The sequence below is a fragment of the Nicotiana tabacum genome, chromosome 2 (genome assembly GCF_000715075.1).
Source record: "Nicotiana tabacum cultivar K326 chromosome 2, ASM71507v2, whole genome shotgun sequence".
In the NCBI taxonomy this organism is placed as follows: Eukaryota; Viridiplantae; Streptophyta; class Magnoliopsida; order Solanales; family Solanaceae; genus Nicotiana; species Nicotiana tabacum.
The window spans coordinates 87,290,807-87,310,388 of record NC_134081.1 but is presented as its reverse complement, the minus strand read 5'-3'; the positions used below and the strand labels follow the sequence as shown (position 1 = coordinate 87,310,388).

The 19,582-nt window shown below is 36.4% G+C and overlaps 2 protein-coding genes across 10 annotated transcripts; one reads left to right on the top strand and one right to left on the bottom strand.

Moving 5' to 3' along the window:
* The first annotated feature begins 216 nt into the window (after positions 1-216).
* LOC107768015 (beta-glucuronosyltransferase GlcAT14B-like) lies at positions 217-3,944 on the top strand. Its single transcript, XM_016587114.2, has 5 exons — positions 217-530; positions 1,199-1,936; positions 2,078-2,153; positions 2,248-2,363; positions 3,258-3,944. Exons 2-5 carry the CDS (start codon positions 1,363-1,365, stop codon positions 3,755-3,757), a joined length of 1,266 nt encoding a protein of 421 aa, XP_016442600.1. The 5' UTR covers positions 217-530; positions 1,199-1,362; the 3' UTR covers positions 3,758-3,944.
* Positions 3,945-5,663: 1,719 nt separating this feature from the next.
* LOC107768013 (protein SPA1-RELATED 4) lies at positions 5,664-18,053 on the bottom strand. 9 transcript variants are annotated; one of them, XM_075235808.1, is made up of 9 exons: positions 17,829-18,053; positions 17,499-17,543; positions 15,610-16,619; positions 15,342-15,499; positions 13,454-14,414; positions 13,230-13,376; positions 12,785-13,096; positions 11,955-12,014; positions 5,664-6,190 (listed from the first exon to the last, which is right to left on the bottom strand). In XM_075235808.1, the coding sequence occupies exons 3-9, from the start codon at positions 16,423-16,425 to the stop codon at positions 6,002-6,004; spliced, it is 2,643 nt and encodes an 880-aa protein (XP_075091909.1). In that variant the 5' UTR covers positions 16,426-16,619; positions 17,499-17,543; positions 17,829-18,053; the 3' UTR covers positions 5,664-6,001. The 9 variants fall into 9 exon arrangements, 8 of the variants coding, with proteins under 8 accessions (XP_075091909.1, XP_075091923.1, XP_075091917.1 ...); XM_075235822.1 differs by having other exon boundaries at positions 15,610-16,511; positions 17,829-18,047; XM_075235816.1 differs by having other exon boundaries at positions 15,610-16,511; positions 17,499-18,047.
* Between the last annotated feature and the right edge of the window lie 1,529 nt (positions 18,054-19,582).

Genomic DNA, 19,582 nt, shown 5'->3' with positions numbered 1-19,582 from the left:
CGTTTAAAACTTACTTACATAAAATATTTATATCTCTATGGATTAAAAAAGAAGTAATTTTACTTCATATAAACCAACAAAACTGTAATTGCCGTCTGTCAGGTCAAACTAAAAAAGAAAGACTAAAAATAGTGTTTACACACTGAAAATTCCAAAACGAAATCAGTAGCAGAAATAGTGGAAATCAAATAGTAGGCAAAAATATAGAGAACCCAAATCTAAAACCAAACCAAAACGTGAGCGACTCTCCAGCTTGGTCCTAAGTCCTTGTCCTCACGTTCCGTCTCTCCTCCTACCTTATTTGTAATTCTTTCAATAATAATGTCCAATAAACAACCAAATTCTCTCTTTTTCAGCTGATTTCTTTCTTAAGTATAGTATTTTATTCTCTCCGGCTTATTCTCTTCGTTTTTGACATGTTCAGCTCAAACTTGCCGTCTTTCCAAGAATCTTAAACCAACCCCATTTAAGTATTTTACCCAAAAAGACTAAAGGTTCTTCCTCTTTGTTAGGTTCTCTGTTTACAACATGTAAGTTTTCATTTTTTTTTGGATATACTTGAGTAATGCTCATATGGTCACTAGTATTGCTATTTTAGCTGAAATTGAGTGAGTTGCAAATTTTCATGTCTAAATTCTGTTTATTTTTCTATTTCTGTGTAATGGGCACTGAAATTCTTGGTTTTCTTTAATTGTTTATTTTTTCTTTCCCACTCTCTGTCATTATCATAGTGGTTTTTTTTTTAACTTTTTTTTTTTTTTTTTTTTTTTTTGGCTCTCTTTTGTTGGGTGTATATGCAGTTGTGGAATCGTACCAATTTGAGATTCTAAAATTTGAGCCACTGAAGATTAATGCGTATGTGTGTTCAGTAGATTGGATTTGCGTACGATACCGTTTTGCCAATTATTTGGGACTCTTGTTTCTAAATTTTCTCTGTTTTCGACGATCCTGGTGTAACATTCTTTCTATTTCTGCTAAAACTATAATTTTCTCGAATAAAATATATACAAAACATAAAATATAATATAGTTGAATGTTAGCTTGTTTATATATTATACAATGTAAGTCTTGTTTTTGTCTTTACACCAAATTTTTAGCTAGTTGCTTACGGAGTCTTTGGGAATATCTTTTATCTTGTTAATTTAGTATTCTTATAATTCTGGACTGAGCTTCTAGATGGTGACTTTTCTATGAACAGCATTTTGGAAGAGTGCAAATTGAAGGATCCATTTGAATAAGTATTGTGGAGAGGAAATCAAGAACGGGCTTTTGGGGCGTTTGGTTTGCGATTGCAGAGTAGATGAGGATTGAGTTTGATGTGAATTTTTATTGCTAGTGATGAACTAATGATAAGGTTCAACAATGAAGTCATTAAACATGGAGAAGAGATGGATATTTCCTTTGGTTATAAGCTCATTTGTGTGTTTCTTCCTTGTTGTAACCTCCTTTAACATGGGCCTTATTACTTCATTACACACATTCAATTCAATCTTTTCAATTTTCCCAACTCATGTCAAGATAAATCAAACCAACCCGTATTTTGCTGAATCGAAAATTAACCAAGCTCCAGCCCCTCCTGCTGCTCCTCCTGTCCCCCGATTCGCTTATTTGATATCTGGATCAAAGGGTGATCTCGAAAAGCTTTGGAGAACGCTGCAAGCGTTGTATCATCCACGGAATTATTATGTTGTTCATCTGGACCTAGAATCGCCTACACAAGAGAGATTAGAGCTTGCTTCTAGAGTGGAGAAAGATCCCATTTTTGCGCAGGTTGGGAACGTGCACATGATCGCCAAAGCAAATATGGTGACCTACCGTGGACCTACCATGGTTGCAAACACTCTTCATGCTTGCGCGATTCTCCTCAAGAAGTATACGGATTGGGATTGGTTTATTAACTTGAGTGCTTCTGATTATCCACTGGTGACTCAAGATGGTTAGTTCTCTGGTTGTTTATCTTTATCTACCAGCAAAAAGGGCACCATTTTTTGATGGTCATAAGTCAGTCTTGAGTAGTTATGTTCTGTTTCTTTCTTCAAAGAGGTGTTTAATTATTACTATTAATTATTTTTGGCAGATTTAATATACACTTTTTCTGATTTAAAGCGAGAGTTCAATTTCATTGAGCACACTAGCCGGCTGGGTTGGAAAGAGTATGCTATCCTCTCTCTGTCTCTCACTTTGTGCTCTTGAAGTTTTATCGTACTGAGGTTTAATTTCTGCGTCAATGTGTTGATCCTATTGCAGGGGTCAAAGGGCAATGCCGCTTATTGTAGACCCTGGGCTCTATAAGACAACTAAGTCTGACATATTTTGGGCCTCACCTAAGAGAGCTCTTCCCACATCCTTTAAGCTCTTTACTGGTTAGTTTTTGATGATTTAATTTGCATACTTGTTTACTGATGTTTATGCACCAAAAATGCAAAAATGCATATACATTGGTCGGGTAAAATTTTGTACTTGTACCATTACACCTTTTCCTTAATCTGGATATACTTTCTTGGTTAAAATAAGGACTTTGTATCAAACCTTAAGCGGTCGTTTGGTTCAGTCCTAGGATATCCCATGAGATTATAGTTCTGGGATATCCCATGGAATTATCTATACCACCTCCTGTATGGGATAGCTAATACCATCATTTTGGTACAGAATTTATATTGGTATTAGCTAATACTCACAACCAAACATGGGATAACTATAATCCCAAATTTATACTGGGATTAATATCTTTACCCCGGTAACCAGACGACCCCTAAGACTCTGAAGTGTCTCAGAGCTAGAGAAGCTGAACTGTAAGATAAGTTTCAAGTGTCTTAACATGGTGATCTTGGTATTATTATTGACTGAAAATAATCTTCATATGAATCTTTGGATGCCTGCAACCTGCATGTTTGCATATTCACTATTGCGGTTAGATGAAATAGTGATATATTTTGCATCAGTTCGACTAGTCTGCAAAATGTTTCAGTTATTGTTGTTACCTGCTAAAATTGCTGGATCCAGAGATTTGGTTTTTCATATCTTGAAATTCATCGGTTTTATACTTGATACTGTATTTCTCCACACTAAAATCTTTTTCCTAGAAGCACGAGGAAGCAATTCATCAATCTTATGTATAGATGGAAATGACTTTATTACTTTCTGGCCGAACTGCATGAACTGCATTGACTATGAAGTGAACTCTTACCGTAATGTGCCCACAACACTGTTATCTTCTTATTTGCGCAATTATGAGCAATGCTACAAATTTGATACAGGTTCAGCGTGGATGATCCTCTCTCGTGCTTTTGTGGAGTACTGCATATGGGGTTGGGATAATCTTCCTAGGACCCTACTTATGTACTACACAAATTTTGTCTCTTCTCCTGAAGGATACTTTCAGACCGTTGTGTGCAATGCCCCAGAATTTGCTACGACTGTTATTAACCACGACATGCACTATATTTCTTGGGATTACCCTCCACGACAGCATCCACACACTCTCAACATTAATGACACAGCAAAAATGATTGGAAGTGATGCTGCTTTTGCACGCAAGTTCAAGCAAGATGATCCCGTTTTGGACAAGATTGATGAAGAACTCCTCCATCGAAGCAATGGAAGCTTCACACCGGGGGGTTGGTGTACTGGAAAACCTCGTTGTTCAAAGGTTGGAAATTTAACGAAGCTTAAACCAGGTCCAGGGGCTAAAAGACTTCGGCGTCTTATTGGTAAACTAGTTTTGTCAGCTAAATTTAGTCAACACCAGTGTAATTAGTTATACTTTTCCTGCCTACTGATGAAAAGGCGAGGGGGAAAGAGTTTCATTTATAGAGCCAGAGAATAACATATTAACATTAGATTATTTTGTAATATATAAAGTTTGCCATATCCTTGCCACTATTTTGGTGTTCCTGTTTTTGTAGCTACACTTGGACAGGATATAAGGTTCATCTTTACTGCCCTATTCTGTGGCTTTGTTTGTTTAAATTATCTCTGCACATTTCATTTCCTGGCAAACAAACTCATGACTCACTGTTCTTCACTGCACACTTTCTATATATGTGTCTTCGTCCAATCAAACACATTCATGCCATATAGATCATGCTCGACAGAAACGAGACTAGGGTCCATGCTCCCCGCTTTCTTCTTGTGGTTACTATTAGAGCTTAAGCCAAGGAACTCAAAACAACAGTAGAAGCACACCTTTATTTACTAATTTTGCAGTTTATTCTGTGAAAGTGTAACTCGATTTGGGCGTGGGAATGAACTTACCGAAGATTGACTCTGATACCATATTAAAATTGGGCACTTAACTCAAATATTTAAGACAACGGGTGGATAGCCCCAGAACTTTAGAAACCTATTTGAAAGCTCTTACACAGTCCATGTGGAATAACAATACAACTCAACATATTCTTCATATATTATAAAAATAAAGCTGAAAAGATCTTCCCAAGCATGTTTTAAGGAGAATAGAGGGTTAATTGGTATAAGTTCTACCTCATAGAGTGTGCAATATTTGATAACTTATACCTTACATCTTAAAGCTGTAAGGTATGATCTTTCATTGATTGTTCCTTTCTCTTCACTGTTACCTGAGCTACCCCTTGAAAGGGAAAAAGTCAAAGAAAAAGGAAGTAGAAAAAAGAAACTACTACACTTCATTTGGGAAACAATTGTTAAAAGGGTTGCCTTATCAGGTGAATTCACCAGCTCCGTTATCTTATACACTCATTTCTTTAGATAAAATCTAAAAACCCTCCCAAATCTTCAGGTCTAGCCAAGTACTACAATTTATTTGGAGGAGATAAAGAAAAAAGAAAAGAAAAACCAGAAGTCAACTTATTAGGTGATTATAACATTCTTGTTTTTTCTTTTTTAGTTTCCTATCCGGTGTTTGGTGCCTGCATTGGAGTCCCGACTGATCCAGATTCTCGCAGTGTAAGGTCAATTAAAGGGGAAGCGCTTCACATCGGAATTTTATTCCATACCCAGAATTCGAACTCGAGATCTTTGGTTAGGGGTGAACGGATCATATATTCATCCAACCACAACCCTGGATGGTATTATAACATTCTTGTTACCATAACACATATTTAATATAGAATCATACAGTCTCTTTTGAGGTTTCGATTTGTAACATGTCTTCTTGTGGATCGAATCAAAGATTATTTGCAAAACAGAATGGAGGATCACAAGATTAGAATAATGATCAATAAAATAAAGTTAATGCACACTAGGCATATTTGCCGATTCATATATTAAAGCATTGTTATGCACATAAAAGGTATCAGTAATTCTCCTAATGTATCTTTTTGAGCTTCCGGGTCCATACTTTTCTCTTCCATTATATCTTTCAAAAAGAAAAAAGAAAAAAAAACTATACGCAACGCTAACAGATTCAGAGCAGAAACGCACCAACTTAACACTCATATTTTTGCATGCTCTTGGTCATGAACAGCATACACGTAACACATCAAAACAAGAGTGTCCAGAAATGAATATTCCTATTTCCCTCTTTCCTCCTACCTAATTTCATCTTATTCTTTATAAATGAAAAGAGAGAATTAAAGCAAGAATTTGTGTTTCTTCGCTATGTAAATAGAGTAACATTCAGAAAGTTGCAATACATACAACTTGGTTCTTCTGCCTCATTGCTTTCATTGCCAAGATATAGAAAGTTTTCTGGAGATCATATAGTTCTTCTGAAACTTCATTCCGACTCTGGAAGTTATAGAATATACAAAGAGAAATTCACATTTAGCATTCTTTCCCTTTTATGTACAGCATTTCACCATAAGACCAATATATGTTCTCATATTTGCAGTGAGCTACTTGAACTATATGAACTACTAGCAAAAATCTTGGTTTCTTGATGATGGCAAATATCCTCATTTACCAACTGCCATGGTATCCTACTCTCTTCAGTGCAAGCCATTCATTTATCAATGCAGGCAAAAATCTTTCATCCCTTTCTATCCTGGAACCAACCCAAAACCGTTGGAGACCGTGAACCACGTTAAACCATCTCCAAGAGCTTAATATTTCCCATAGAATTTGCAGCAACTAAGGTAGAGGACTGACCACGCCAACAAACAGATGAGATAAACTGTGCTTGGTCATCCACTTCATCACCAGAAAGCGGATCCGTGCTATTAAATTTAAATGATAATGCAGGCATAGGAAAAGCTTTGTGGTAGACAAAGACCTGCAACACAACGCAGATCACACACATAACATTAACATGTAGCAATTAGCTATTTGTGGAACAATACAGACAAGTATCAATACACAAGCTATGCAATAAGACTCAATATATAGCCATTTAAAAGATATACACTGGAGAGTCCATGCAATTTTAATGGTCCTTCACCCCCTTTTTTCTTTAACAAGGCGTATTTCATCCCTTTCAAGTATTCTCATAACCATCATATACTATAGGCACTACAGTACTTGTCCTTGATCTAATATTCCTTTGTTCCATTTGTCCCCAGGTTTTCTTATTATGGATGTTTACCATATATGACCAGTAGAAAGTGGGCAGTACTGTAACTACCAGCTAATAAGCAGTGTTCTAATACATATGAAGGAAGAAAGGAGGATAATCTAAGATCTTGTAGAAGCAATTTTTGGGAAGTTGTTTTCTTTTGGTATCTATTGAGTCATGTTCTCCTATTGAAAAAAAAAACGCCTAAATTATCAAGACTAGCTACTTTACAATCAATTGCATTGAAAAGGAAATAAAGAAAAGGATTGAAAAAAGTTGCAGAAAGAAAGTGGGGGGCTAAACAATTTGCCAAGTTGCAAATTGTTGAATGAGCAAATCTTATTGGTTGGTTTGGAGGCAACTTTGCCTATAAAAGGAAGTATTTCGTTTCAGTTTAGAACACATCAAAATAAGAGAGAAGCAATAGAAGTTAGAGAGTAATTCACAGATTGTAGTCTCTAAGATAATAGTGGGTGTGCGTAATAATGTAGTGAGGTGTTTTTAATAAAGAGTGTTATTTCTTTCAAAATTGTAGTAGTCTCTTGACACTACTAAATTGAAATAATATAGTACTTCCTCCGTTCCAATTTATGTGAACCTGTTTGACTGGCCACGGAGTTTAAGAAAAAATGAAGACTTTTGAAATTTGTGGTCCCAAACAAATCAAAAAGGGGCCCAGAGTATTAGTGTGGTTATAAAAGCTTCTCACTAAGGGTAGAATTGTAAGTTTAAGCTAAATTGTTTCCAAATTTAGAAATGGGTCATTCTTTTTAAAACGGACCAAAAAGGAAATAGGTTCACATAAACTAGAACGGATGGAGTAGTTATATTGTTCCGCTAGGGTATTGTATTTTACCCCCATTAAAAGGGTTGGTGTCGTTATTACTCTCTTGTTTTATTATTATTTGTCGTGGATATTATTCTTCGTCGGGATTATTATTTTGTCTCAACTGGGGTTTGAGGTTTTTTTTATGGTGTGTGTGTGTGTTTTTTTTTGTATGTGTAGGGGGGGGAGTGGAGGAGCAAGAGAGGTGCTTGCGATATGGAGGTCAAAGGGTAGAATGGGAAGAAATCAGATAAAGCAACTATAGTGAGTGGCATTAAGAAAGAGCATAAGGATGGAAAGATTTCGATAGACACATGAAATTTAGAGCATGATCTGTACTAGAATAAATATTTTGAAGCAGAAATGGAGCAACAATGCTGATTTATTGAAACTTTTCTATTCATTCTCAATGTTTTTAGAAAGCAAACAACAACAGTCACCCCTGCCTCCAACGAACAGAGAGGAGCAAGATTATGGGATCTAAGCTTTAGGAGAAAGTTGCCGGATTAGAAGGTGGAAGGGCTCAATAGTCTGTTGGAACTACTGTACAAGCAAAAGAGACTGTTGGATATAGAAAAGACACAATTTATTCATAGTTTAAGAGTCCGTTTGGACATAAGAATTTTTCGCTTTTTTCGAAATCAGTGTTTGGCCATAAAATTTTCAATTTTTACTTGAAGATGAATTTTGGAATTTTTCGAAAATTTGAAAAACTCCAAAAAGTTATTTTTCAAAATTTTCACTCAGATCACTTACAAAACGTCAAAAACAACCCAAAATTATATTAATGTCCAAACACAACTCTAATTTTCAAATACTATTTTCACTTGGAAAAAAAAATCACTTTTTTTTAATTAAACAATTCTTATGTCCAAACGCCCACTCAGTCTTTCTATAATTTATTACTAGAGAAGGAAAATTTTCCTTCGACAATGATTTGATTCCTTAAGTGTCAAAGACGGTGTAGTTTCATATTCAGAAAGCAACATCAGACCCCATTTAACCCAATTAGAACTTCAGAAATAGAAGAATAATATAATAGCAAGTGTTTCATGTGAAAAATTACGAGGGAGGATGTAAATAGTTAACTACCACACGGTCTGATTGCATGCTTGGTTGAGGAGTATAAGCTTCTGGAGTACAATTTAGAATATGTTTGGAGTTGAATCACTAATGCCACAAAATGTTAGAGAACTGTTATTTGGGTGGAAATTCAGAAAGAAGAGGAAAAGGAGAAAAGCATGGGAGATGGTCCCTTTAGCACTTACGTGGACGATATTGAAGGAATGAAGTATAAGAGCGTTTGGACAAGTATTAAAAATAGTATTATCATTATTATTGTAATTTTATTTTTTAAAATAAGAAATGAGAGTAAAATTATTTTGCAAATATTAGTGAAATTTTTGATATCACATACATATTTGAAGAAATATTATGAATATGAATTCTAATTAGTATTGATGATTGACATACTTTGGGGAAATACAACAGCCAACTCAAGGTTGCACATTGGCATATTTTGGTTGAGGGCTAGCTACCAATTGATCAAGATTAGAAGCGAAAAAAACCATCCTGGCCAAGGGGGAGATTTATGGGACCCATAAAGGAAATAAAGAAAAGGATTGAAAAAAGTTGTAGAAATAAAGTGGGCGGCAAAACAATTTGCCAAGTTGGGCGGCTGCAAATTGTTGAACAAGCAAATCTAATTGGTTGGTTTGGAGGCAACTTTGCCTATAAAAGGAAGTGTTTCGTTTTAGTTTAAAACACATCAAAATAAGAGAGAAGCAATAGAAGTTAGAGAGAGTAATCCACCGATTGTAGTCTGTGCGATAAATAGTGAGTGTGAGTAATATTGTAGTGAAGTATTTTTTTAATAAAGAGTGTTATTTTTTTCAAAATTGTAGTAGTCTCTTGACACTACTAAGTTGTAATATTATATTGGTTATATTGCTCCGCTCGAGTATTGTATTTTACCCACATTAAAAGGGTTGGTGTCGTTGTTACTCTCTTGTATTATTATTATTTACCGTGGATATTATTCTTCGTCGGTATTATCATTTTTTCCCAACTGGGGTTTGGTTTTTTTTTGTATGTGTAGGGGGGGGAGTGGAGGAGCAAGAGAGGTGCTTGCGATATGGAGGTCAAAGGGTAGAATGGGAAGAAATCAGATAAAGCAACTATAGTGAGTGGCATTAAGAAAGAGCATAAGGATGGAAAGATTTCGATAGACATATAAATTTAGAGCATGATCTGTACTAGAATAAATATTTTGAAGCAGAAATGGTGCAACAATGCTGATCTATTGAAACTTTTCTATCCATTCTCAATGTCTCTAGAAAGCAAACAACAACAGTCACCCCTGCCTCCAACGAACAGAGAGGAGCAAGAATATGGGATCTAAGCTTTAGGAGAAAGTTGTCGGATTAGAAAGTGGAAGAGCTCAATAGTGTGTTGGAACTACTGTACAAGCAAAAGAGACGGTTGGATATGGAAAGGACACAATTTATTCACAATTTAAGAGTCGTTTGGACATAAGAATTTTTTCACTCCTTTTCGAAATCAGTGTTTGGCCATAAAATTTCCAATTTTCACTTGAAGATGAATTTTGGAATTTTTCGAAAATTTGAAAAACTCCGAAAAGTTATTTTTAAAAATTTTCACTCAGATCATTTACAAAACGTCAAAAACAACCCAAAATTATATTCATGTCCAAACACAACTCTAATTTTCAAATACCATTTTCACTTGAAAAAAAAAATACTTTTTTTTTGGAATTTTACAATTCTTATGTCCAAACGCCCACAAAGTCTTTCTATAATTTATTACTAGAGAAGGAAAATTTTCTTTCGGCCATGATTTGATTCCTAAAGTGTCAAAGACGGTGTAGTTTCATATTCAGAAAGCAACATCATACCCCATTTAACCCGGGTTAAATTAGAACTTCAGGAAAAAAAAAAAAAGAAGAATATAATAGCAATTGTTTCATGTGAAAGATTACGAGGAAGAATGTAAATAGTTAACTACCACACCAGTGGCAAAGTCAGAATTTTTGTTAAGGGGTATAAAAATATATAAAAATAAACGTATCAGGAAATTAAGGGGAGTCGATACATAATATATATACATATAATTTATTTTTTTACCTAGCTACACAACGTATTTTTCCCGTGAAGGGGCGTCATTTGACACCCCTTCCTATAAGGTGGCTCCGCCACTGTACCACACGGTCTCATTGCATGCTTGGTTGAGGAGTATAAGCTTCTGGAGTACAGTTTAGAATATGTTTGGAGTTGAATCACTAATCTCACAAGCTGTTAGAGAACTGTTATTTGGATGGAAATTTAGAAAGAAGAGGAAAAGGAGAAAAGCATGGGAGATGGTCCCTTTAGCACTTACGTGGACGACATTGAAGGAATGAAGTAGAAGAGCGTTTGGACGAGAGTAAAATTATTATTATCATTATTATTATTATTTTATTTTTTTAATAAGAAATGAGAGTAAATTTATACTGCAAATATTAGTGAAAATTTTGATATTACATACATTTTTGAAGTAATATTATGAATATGAATTCTAATTAGTATTGATGATTGGCATACTTTGGGGAAAATACAACAGCCAACTCAAGGTTGCACATTGGCATGTTTTGGTTGAGGGCTAGCTACCAATTGATCAAGACTAGAAGCGAAAAAAACCACCCTAGCCAAGGTGCCTTACATACACAACACGAATCAATTCATATGCATTTGTTGCACAAAGACATATGTAGTATGTTGTGCAAGTCACAGTTTGTAGTACGTGAAACACAACTCTGTGCTGAGAGCATCACATTTCATTTTGTATGTAGCTTAAGTGAATGCTTTCACTAGCCCATGCTTTTTATTAATTCTTTGGCCCAACTAATATTCTATTTTCTATCTCTTACTAAAATTCTCTCTCTAGATGCACACCTTTAAACCAACTAAATGTACAAAGCTCATGCTAACTCAAGAGCATGAGACGTGAATATGATGAAGAGCATTGGATGTACCCTAGGTCGAATTAAAAAAGTGCTGCATCACAATTCACAAGTCTCCCTACTTGGTCTTGAAATTTCTACAGGAGCACAGTCAGTTTAATTTAAAACATTTGAATGATAATTTGGTGATTCTTACTCATATATGTTTGTCAACCACTACTAAGATCCAAGGTCATATTGATAATATTGATCCACTAAAAAACCCTTTCATTGAACAATTAAAATATTAAAGAAAACATGAAGTGGATTGTTTCTAATGAATCTGCAATGTCATAGCAATAATGTATTGTTTTGTGACAATGGCAATTAAAAACCAAGTATATGTTTTCTTCCCGAGCAGAGAAGGACAGTGGTTGGTTTGTCACAAATCTAATGAAAAAACTTTTATACTCAAATACAATAAGAACTTGTGAGTCATTCATTTGCTTATTTACAAACAGCATCAACCGAAATGTTCAGAAACAACTAGAAATCTAGAGACATTTTTTGACAATTAGCTTGACTTAGAACATTGATAATAAATGCTACCTCACTTTTCTTAAATAGAGCTATATATGATAGTAAATATATATGATAATAATATTTACGAACAGCATCAGTAAGCAAGTAATAATAGAGCTATATATGATAATAAACGATACCTCATTTGTCTCCGAACCAGTAGCAATGTAACCGTCAGATATAGATAAGCCAACAAAGTTCTGAAAAGCAAGAATACTTGTATCAGCAGGAAAAGACATTCAACCACAATTTAAGTTCCATCTCTTTCACGATAAAGCACATTCAACCACAACTGAAGTTCAATCTCATTTCTAAGAACTTATTTCAAGGATCTCCTTGATTAGTCACAACAGCAAAGAAAATTTAAAATGATATCTCAAGAAGGGGGGGGGGGGGGTTTCTAACACAAAATCCAGTGTTGACACTAGAGTCAAGTTCACTGCAGCAGAAGTTCTAACGCAAATATTAACTTGTTCTGCACCAAGAATCATAACTCAATCTTTTGGTCCTATACCACATAATATACCAGGATATAAGAATGCAGGCCCACACTGTAGCAAGCAAGCTGAAGTTGCCATTGTAAACATAAAGCGCCTAAGAATTATACATGTAAAAGAATTTTTTTTGTCTTTTTTTTTTTAAAATTATCTTGTCACATTTGAGTGGATGGACCCTAACAAACTTCTAAATGGGAGCTGAACACCAATTACATTCAATCAATCACATAAGTGTGAAAAGCAGAATAAACCATGGTCCCCAAAAAGCAGAAAAATCCATCATGTGCATGCGTGAAATGTGTCTTCTCCCATGCTAAAAAGCTATGGATTCTTTAAGCATTTACAAGCCGTATGCGTACAACATCCTATCTTTCTGACTGCAGAAACAAGTGTTACAGGCAGCAAAAGAGTACAGTGAAGACATGAAACCAGAGTCGGCTTCAGGTGAAGCAGACAAGAAGAAAGAAAAATACCTTTACATTCATGTGTCCAGTAAATGACTGAAGAGGCGAATCAAGAATTCGAGATGAGCAAATTGACAAATCCCACAGTTTTAATGTGTTATCTGTAGATGCAGACACAAGCGTAGTGGAATCTATGAACTTGACATAGCTCACAGTCTTGTTGTGCCCGATTAATGTGCATAGAGGCATTTTTGAGTTACGTAGATCATAATAATATATCTTGTGATCTGCTGAACCAAAAGCAAGGGAGCGACCAGAATCAAAGGGGAACTGGACGCAGCAGACATTGGCTTTTGTTTTGATGGTTCCAATACTTACTCCCTGCAGTACCAACCGAGGTAAGAAAAACAACTTATTACACACACAGGTTTTATCCACACAGCAACATAACTAGATGACTGTAGTACGTTTAGTTTCAAAGCTGACATCCACCAAGTGCAAAAATTAGAATTGCCTGATTGATATTCCAGAGCTTGACAGAACCATCATCACTCCCGCTGGCCAACATGGTTGGATCTGCTACGGAAAAGTCAACAGACCAGACGCGCCTTTCATGTTCTCTCATTTCCATGAAAAGCTGATTTCTTGTGACGTCCCATACCTGGAAAATAACTTAACAAACATCATCCACAATTAATATTAAAAAGAAAAGCCACCATGATCATGAATTTAGCTCACCTGCACCACACCTTCAAAGTTACTTGAAGCGATCTGGCTTTTAATATAGCCATTCCAACATATGCTGCTTAGCTTAGATCTACTAGCCATTTCAACAACTGGATAGCGGATATCTCGGTCCTCATTTACAATTGAATTATATTCAAAAACTTTGATCTTCTTATTTACACCAGCAGTTGCAAAAAATTCACCATCACGATCAAAGCTGAGAGCACATACAAGATTGGAAGAATTTAGAAGATCCCCTTGCTTCAAGTCGGCCTTCACTTCCAACTTGCTATAAGATAGATACTTGCACAGGCCCTCCAGGAATGAGCTGATCGATCCACTCTGTCTATCCTCGTTGCACCCCTCTTTTGATGACAAATTACTCACTGAAATTCTTTCAGTTGCTACTACTGAAGTTCTGCAATCTGCACTTACCTGAGAATGTCTACTCGATGGTTTGCCAGTTGGTTTGATAACCCTATGTCTTGTCATGAAATAAGCTGCCTCCAATTTTCTGAAGTTATTCATCAACCGGGAATTTTTTGCCAGAGTGCTCCCTTTGTTTTCAACATGCTTCTCAGACTTCTGACGTTCATCTAGATTATCATCCGATTCCTCAGTCGTGCGGATAGAAAGGCCTGGCCTATATCTCTTTCTAGATCCAGAGCTCCCAGCATCATCATTCTCAGTAATATTTATCTTCCCCGAATCCAAATCCTTTACTGGTTCCTGATTTGAACCCCCTTTGACTCTAAGGGTCTTCTGCATCTTTGAGACCTCTTCTATGTCAGATGACAAAAAAGATACAATCTCATGCAAGTTGTGCTTAGCCTCCTGCTTTCTCTGTTGACACAGCAAAAGGAATTCCAGCAATAACTCATGCTCCTCTATTTTTTCTCTAAGCTCTATTGCTGCTTCACGTTCTTCAAACTCATCTCTTGGAGCATTAAGAAACTCGCTTTCTAGCAACTCACTGTCCCAATTTAAAAAACAGAATCAGAATAATAAAAAGACAGAGACAGGGACATTGCTGTTAAAAATAAAAATTAAAATGGAAGAGATAGTAGATTGATTCTTCAAGGAAACCATTATTGACGGCTTAAATGCATCTGATCAATAGGTAACGGGCTAACGTTTAATGCAAAGTAATAGAAAACTTTGCTCATTTCACTTTATTTCTCTCTCACTAAGTCTTTAGTGCTCTTTTTCCATTCTCTTCCTTTTACTTTGAACACTGCAGGAAATATTATGCAGTAAAAAATTAAGGTTCAACCAAACTGTGCAGGTAAACAGCGAAAGTATAGCCAAATTGCCATAGCAACAAGCTGGTAAGAAATTTGAAGATGCCACTGACGAGACATGGAACAGTATTTGTGTAGAGAGAGCAGCAACGCTGTTGATCAGTTAACTAACAGTTTTGCCTGTAGAGGCAACCAGACCCTGCCCTATTCCTAATGATGTAAAGGGAGTTGCACGCCCAAGAAATTAACCCTGGGTCATCTCATCAACCAAAGAGAGGAAAGAAAAAAGGAACGAGTTAGTGCTGTTGCAAGAAAGGCAAGCATGATTTGCCTGCATTTCCTTGTTTCCTGAGGTAAGATTTATTCATCCATGCACAAAAACTAAACATCCCATGACTTCTCCATATAAGAGTTTTCTACCAGAAAAGAGAAAATGTGCTTACTATAAACCTTATGACAGTGTACCGTACATTATATGACAACAACAACAGCATGGAAGATCAAGGATTACAGGAGTATGAGCTGCAGATCAAAGGAGGTATAAGAAGACTATGGCAACAAATCGATCACGGATAAAACAAATTAAGAATGAATTGCCATAGAGGAAAAATAAGGGAGAAAAAAAAAAGATCAGGTTCACATGTAAAAAGAATGCTCACCCCATTTTAGGCCTACTGCTTGGCTCGGGGTGCAGTAACCATAAGCAAAACGAAGCTTCTTTAGGCCATTTTAACAGCAACTGAGGAGGGAGGACACGGTGTCTTAGACTATGCATAGTTGCGCTTTTCTCTTCTGGTGAACTGAAGGTGCAGAATAGCTGCTCACAATTATAATAATCATTAAAACACAAAAGTTCATCTTTGCAGTCATGAGAAATATAACTCAGTAGACCCATTTACTGCGACATGCTAACTAACTGGTACTAACCTCAAATAGGAGGACTCCAAGACGATAAATGTCTGAAGCACAACAGCTTGGAGCACCAGCAATCTCTTCTGGACTACTGTACCAATTGGTTTCCATGAGCAATATCTGTTTCATTGGGAAGGTATGCTTCTTTTCTTCTTCTTGTCGCTTCTTTTTAGTCTGCACCACATGGCCTGAACTTGACTGCAAGCAATGGCTTTCAGATACTTTTACAGAAGCTTTTGTGCAAATCTTCTCAAGCTGGGAACTTTGTCTCCCCAGCTCGTCCGACTCATGAGGCAAAACTGAGGATGAATCCTTTAACTCGATAGTTTGGCTGTTTAAACCATCTTCTGATGAATCAGACCCTGAATCCGAGCAGGATGCTGATTCAATAAAAGCAATACGTTTGAAAGATGACATGACAAAACATGACGGTCTTGCATTATGAACAACTATTCCTTGCGAATGTGCCAGGTTTACAATCTCCACAATTTGGGAGAATATGTGCAAACATTCAAGAGCGTCAACAGCTCTCTCCGGGTCGTCCAGCCACTGCCTCAAACTAACATCACTACAGTCTATTCTCCGATCACCTCGGTCCACAGCGAGTCGATCCTCTGTAACCCCACCTTGGGCTTTAAGACAATTTACGTGAGGGGACTCAATTCTCCCCCTCCCCTTTCTACCCGGAACAAACCCAGTATCATGCGACACATCACCAGAGGACCTAATGCTGCTTATTTGAAATCTAGGATTCCTGTCTACAAGAGCTGAAGAATTCAAACCCCTGGAACTATCTGATCCCTCCCAACCAGATTCAGATGACCCCTCCATTGTTATCTACATATAATTGTATGTAGCCCCAGAGCCACAACATCTACCAGTTGGTTAATTCTTAGAATCCTAACCACATCCTTTCACTTCCACAATAGCCATATCCAATCAAAAACACATTTCAGTAAAAGGCAAGCCAAATCATCATCTCAGAAGACACTCAAGAATCAGTTCATTCAATTCAACGTAACAACCTACTTAACAAAGAAACAATATAAACAAGCAAAAAAGCAATCTAAGGTCTTTCCTTAAAAGAGACAAAACTCACTCCAAAACAAAATCAGCAGACAGAAACCAATGGCTCATCAAAAATGTACAAGGCATGCTATGGCTACAGTCTACACGTTTTCATTCATTAGGGAGAGAGATATTACCAAGAAGAGAAACTGAGCTTCTATTTCAACCAGAGCAAACAAAAAGAACAAGAACCACACATCAAAAAATGTGCTTTATTCTGAGGAAACACCACAGCCTCAAAAAATAGCCCAAAAAGTATTTTTCTTTTCTACAACACAAAGTGAAAAGCTAAAACAAGTATTGTTATAGAATTTTAAAAAGAAAAAAGACCATCCTCCACACACGCAAAAAAAAAAAGTTACAGTTGTTGCCACACCTGAAGTTAACATGAGTAAGAATCAATTTTGTTTTGGATTACTCTTAAAAGTTGTATCTTTAAGAAAAACCCTAGGTGGGTATTATTCCTGCTTCTATTCGTTTTCCATGTACGTGGCTCATTTATATCCTCAAAGCTTTTTCAATAAAGCAGAAACATGCAAAATGATAAAAATGGTATTTTAATCACAAAGAAATATACTGTAACTCTATATATCAACCTGTGGGGTTACTGTAAACAAGAAGGATCCTCAATTTCCAATAATCAACAGATTCCCATAAGAGGACCTTGAATATAGTCACTTATTTTTCTATTATCGGTACAGAATCTGGTTATAATTAATTAAATCTATGTTATCTTAGTGGGAAGTATAAAATATGTATAATATAATCATGGACTGTGTAATTTAAAATTATTAGACACAGTGATAAAATGAATTAACAAATAGAAAAGGGCTCACCTTTTACATTATGATAGTACAACTTTTCAACCACTCGAGGAAACCCTAAAACAACATGCAATTCGGAGGCATTAGAGATCAGATTTTAAATTAGTTTGACTTAAACTTGTTGGTTAGTTAGTATATATTTCAAGCTATTCATCACTCATATTTAGAATTGGGTTTCAAGTTCCAAACCCAGATTTGACCAAACCCCATGAAAATGGCAGCTTAAGCTATAACAGATAGATTTTGGTTTAATACATAAAAATTTGACACAGACTATGTGAAATTCATTAAATAAGGAATAATATAGCCGACCCAATTACTACTTTGGAACTGATACGTAACTGAATGATATGAATAGATGCAAACAATTTTATTGGGGTAATTCGTTGAGCAGGGGTAAGTAGGAGGTAGAGCTAAGACCCGAAAAGTGAATCTTGTGGCACATTCTAATCAAACGTGTGCAAACGGGAGTCACACTGAGGAGTGAGTGAGGTGTGTCGTAGGCTGAATCTTTCAGGAATTGGGGCGGCATTTGATGACCAATCACAACAACACAAAGCCAAAAACGCCAGGATTTTAGCTCTCATTTATAGTAAAAAGAAAAACCCGTGAAATTCTCAGTTTGGCGTCCTTTTTTGTATGTATAGGCGAGTAGAAATATAGTACAGTTAGTGGTATTATAGTGTTACAATCGAATAAAAAGCTCGTAAAGCAAACTTTGAACGATAATAAATCAGACAATAAAAGGAAAATATACCAAAAGAGATAAAAATATGTAGTTCGGTCAATTGACCTATGTCCACGGCGGAGCTGAGCAATCCACTATATAAAAGAGAGTACAAAATATCGAGAGAACAACCTCACTAAGAGACAAACACAAATGACACACTAACACTTGTCCCGTAAAGTTCTCCCCCTAACTATGATTCTCAAACCCCTTATGGCTACATTGTGGATGCTGCTAAATGAGAAGGAAAGATCCTCAATTTATAGAAGTCTAAAACCTTTTACTCCAAAAAAGGGCTAACCAAATATGGAAGAATTATAATTTTCTTCTAAGAAAAGAAAAACTCAATTATGATAAATATGTTGCATTTTCCTTCAAGAGATACGAAAACCAAATATGATAAGAAAATCAGGACAACACCTAACAATTCTCCCCCCTAGCCTGAATTTTCTAACAAAATAAATTTGATCCACCTTCTTCACATAGCCTTCAACATGTCACATCTCCAAATCTCCACCGTAAAGTTCTCAACGTGTGTGGCACTCCGGTCAAATTTCTCAGACAAAAATCATGATTACCATCAAATAGGTTGCGGCTCCCCAAGACGAACATGTCTTGAACCTCGCTCTGATACCACTTGTTAAGCTAAAATGACCCAAAGATACTCTTAACATGGTATGATATTGTCCGCTTTGGGCCAAGCCCGCACGATTTTTCCCAAAATGTATCACACCATTAAGAGTATCCAACTCCTTATAAGTAGAATCTTTTTCCTTTCTACTTTCCATGTGAGACTTTGTTCACACACACCCAACAATCTCCCCTTTGAACTAAGTTCCACATGACCCATCACCATTTATGGGCTAATATAAAAGGCTTTGATGCCACTTTGGTTTACTTGTGGCTTCGAACCCTCGATAAGACCGAAGGTTTTTAAGATGCTAAAGTGTTTTTAGGCGATGTTTCTGTCGAGGGTAACCTTTTAGTAGATTTTGAATTTTCGTAAAGGCCTTACTTTCTAGTTACGGATTTCGGACGTCTCCGAGCCATTTTAAGGGTGGTCGTAGCCTTTTATATTTGGGCACCGCCTAATAGGTTTGGTGCTTTCGGGATTTGGTAACCCGGGTCGTCCGAATCTTCTTCGGGCGACAGTCCCCGAGTAGGGGTAGCCCGTGGGCCGGGATCGAAGAAGCAAAAACGCACAGTAGCAAAGTAGAAGTTTCTTTTATTTCTTAGTATGCAAGGTATACAATCGAAAGCGTAAAAAAAAAACGTGTGCCATGGCAAGAGTGGACTATGTGGGCACGGTTCATACGACCGTTTAGCCCTTACAATGAATCCTAACCACCAAGCCTTAGCTTTTAGCACA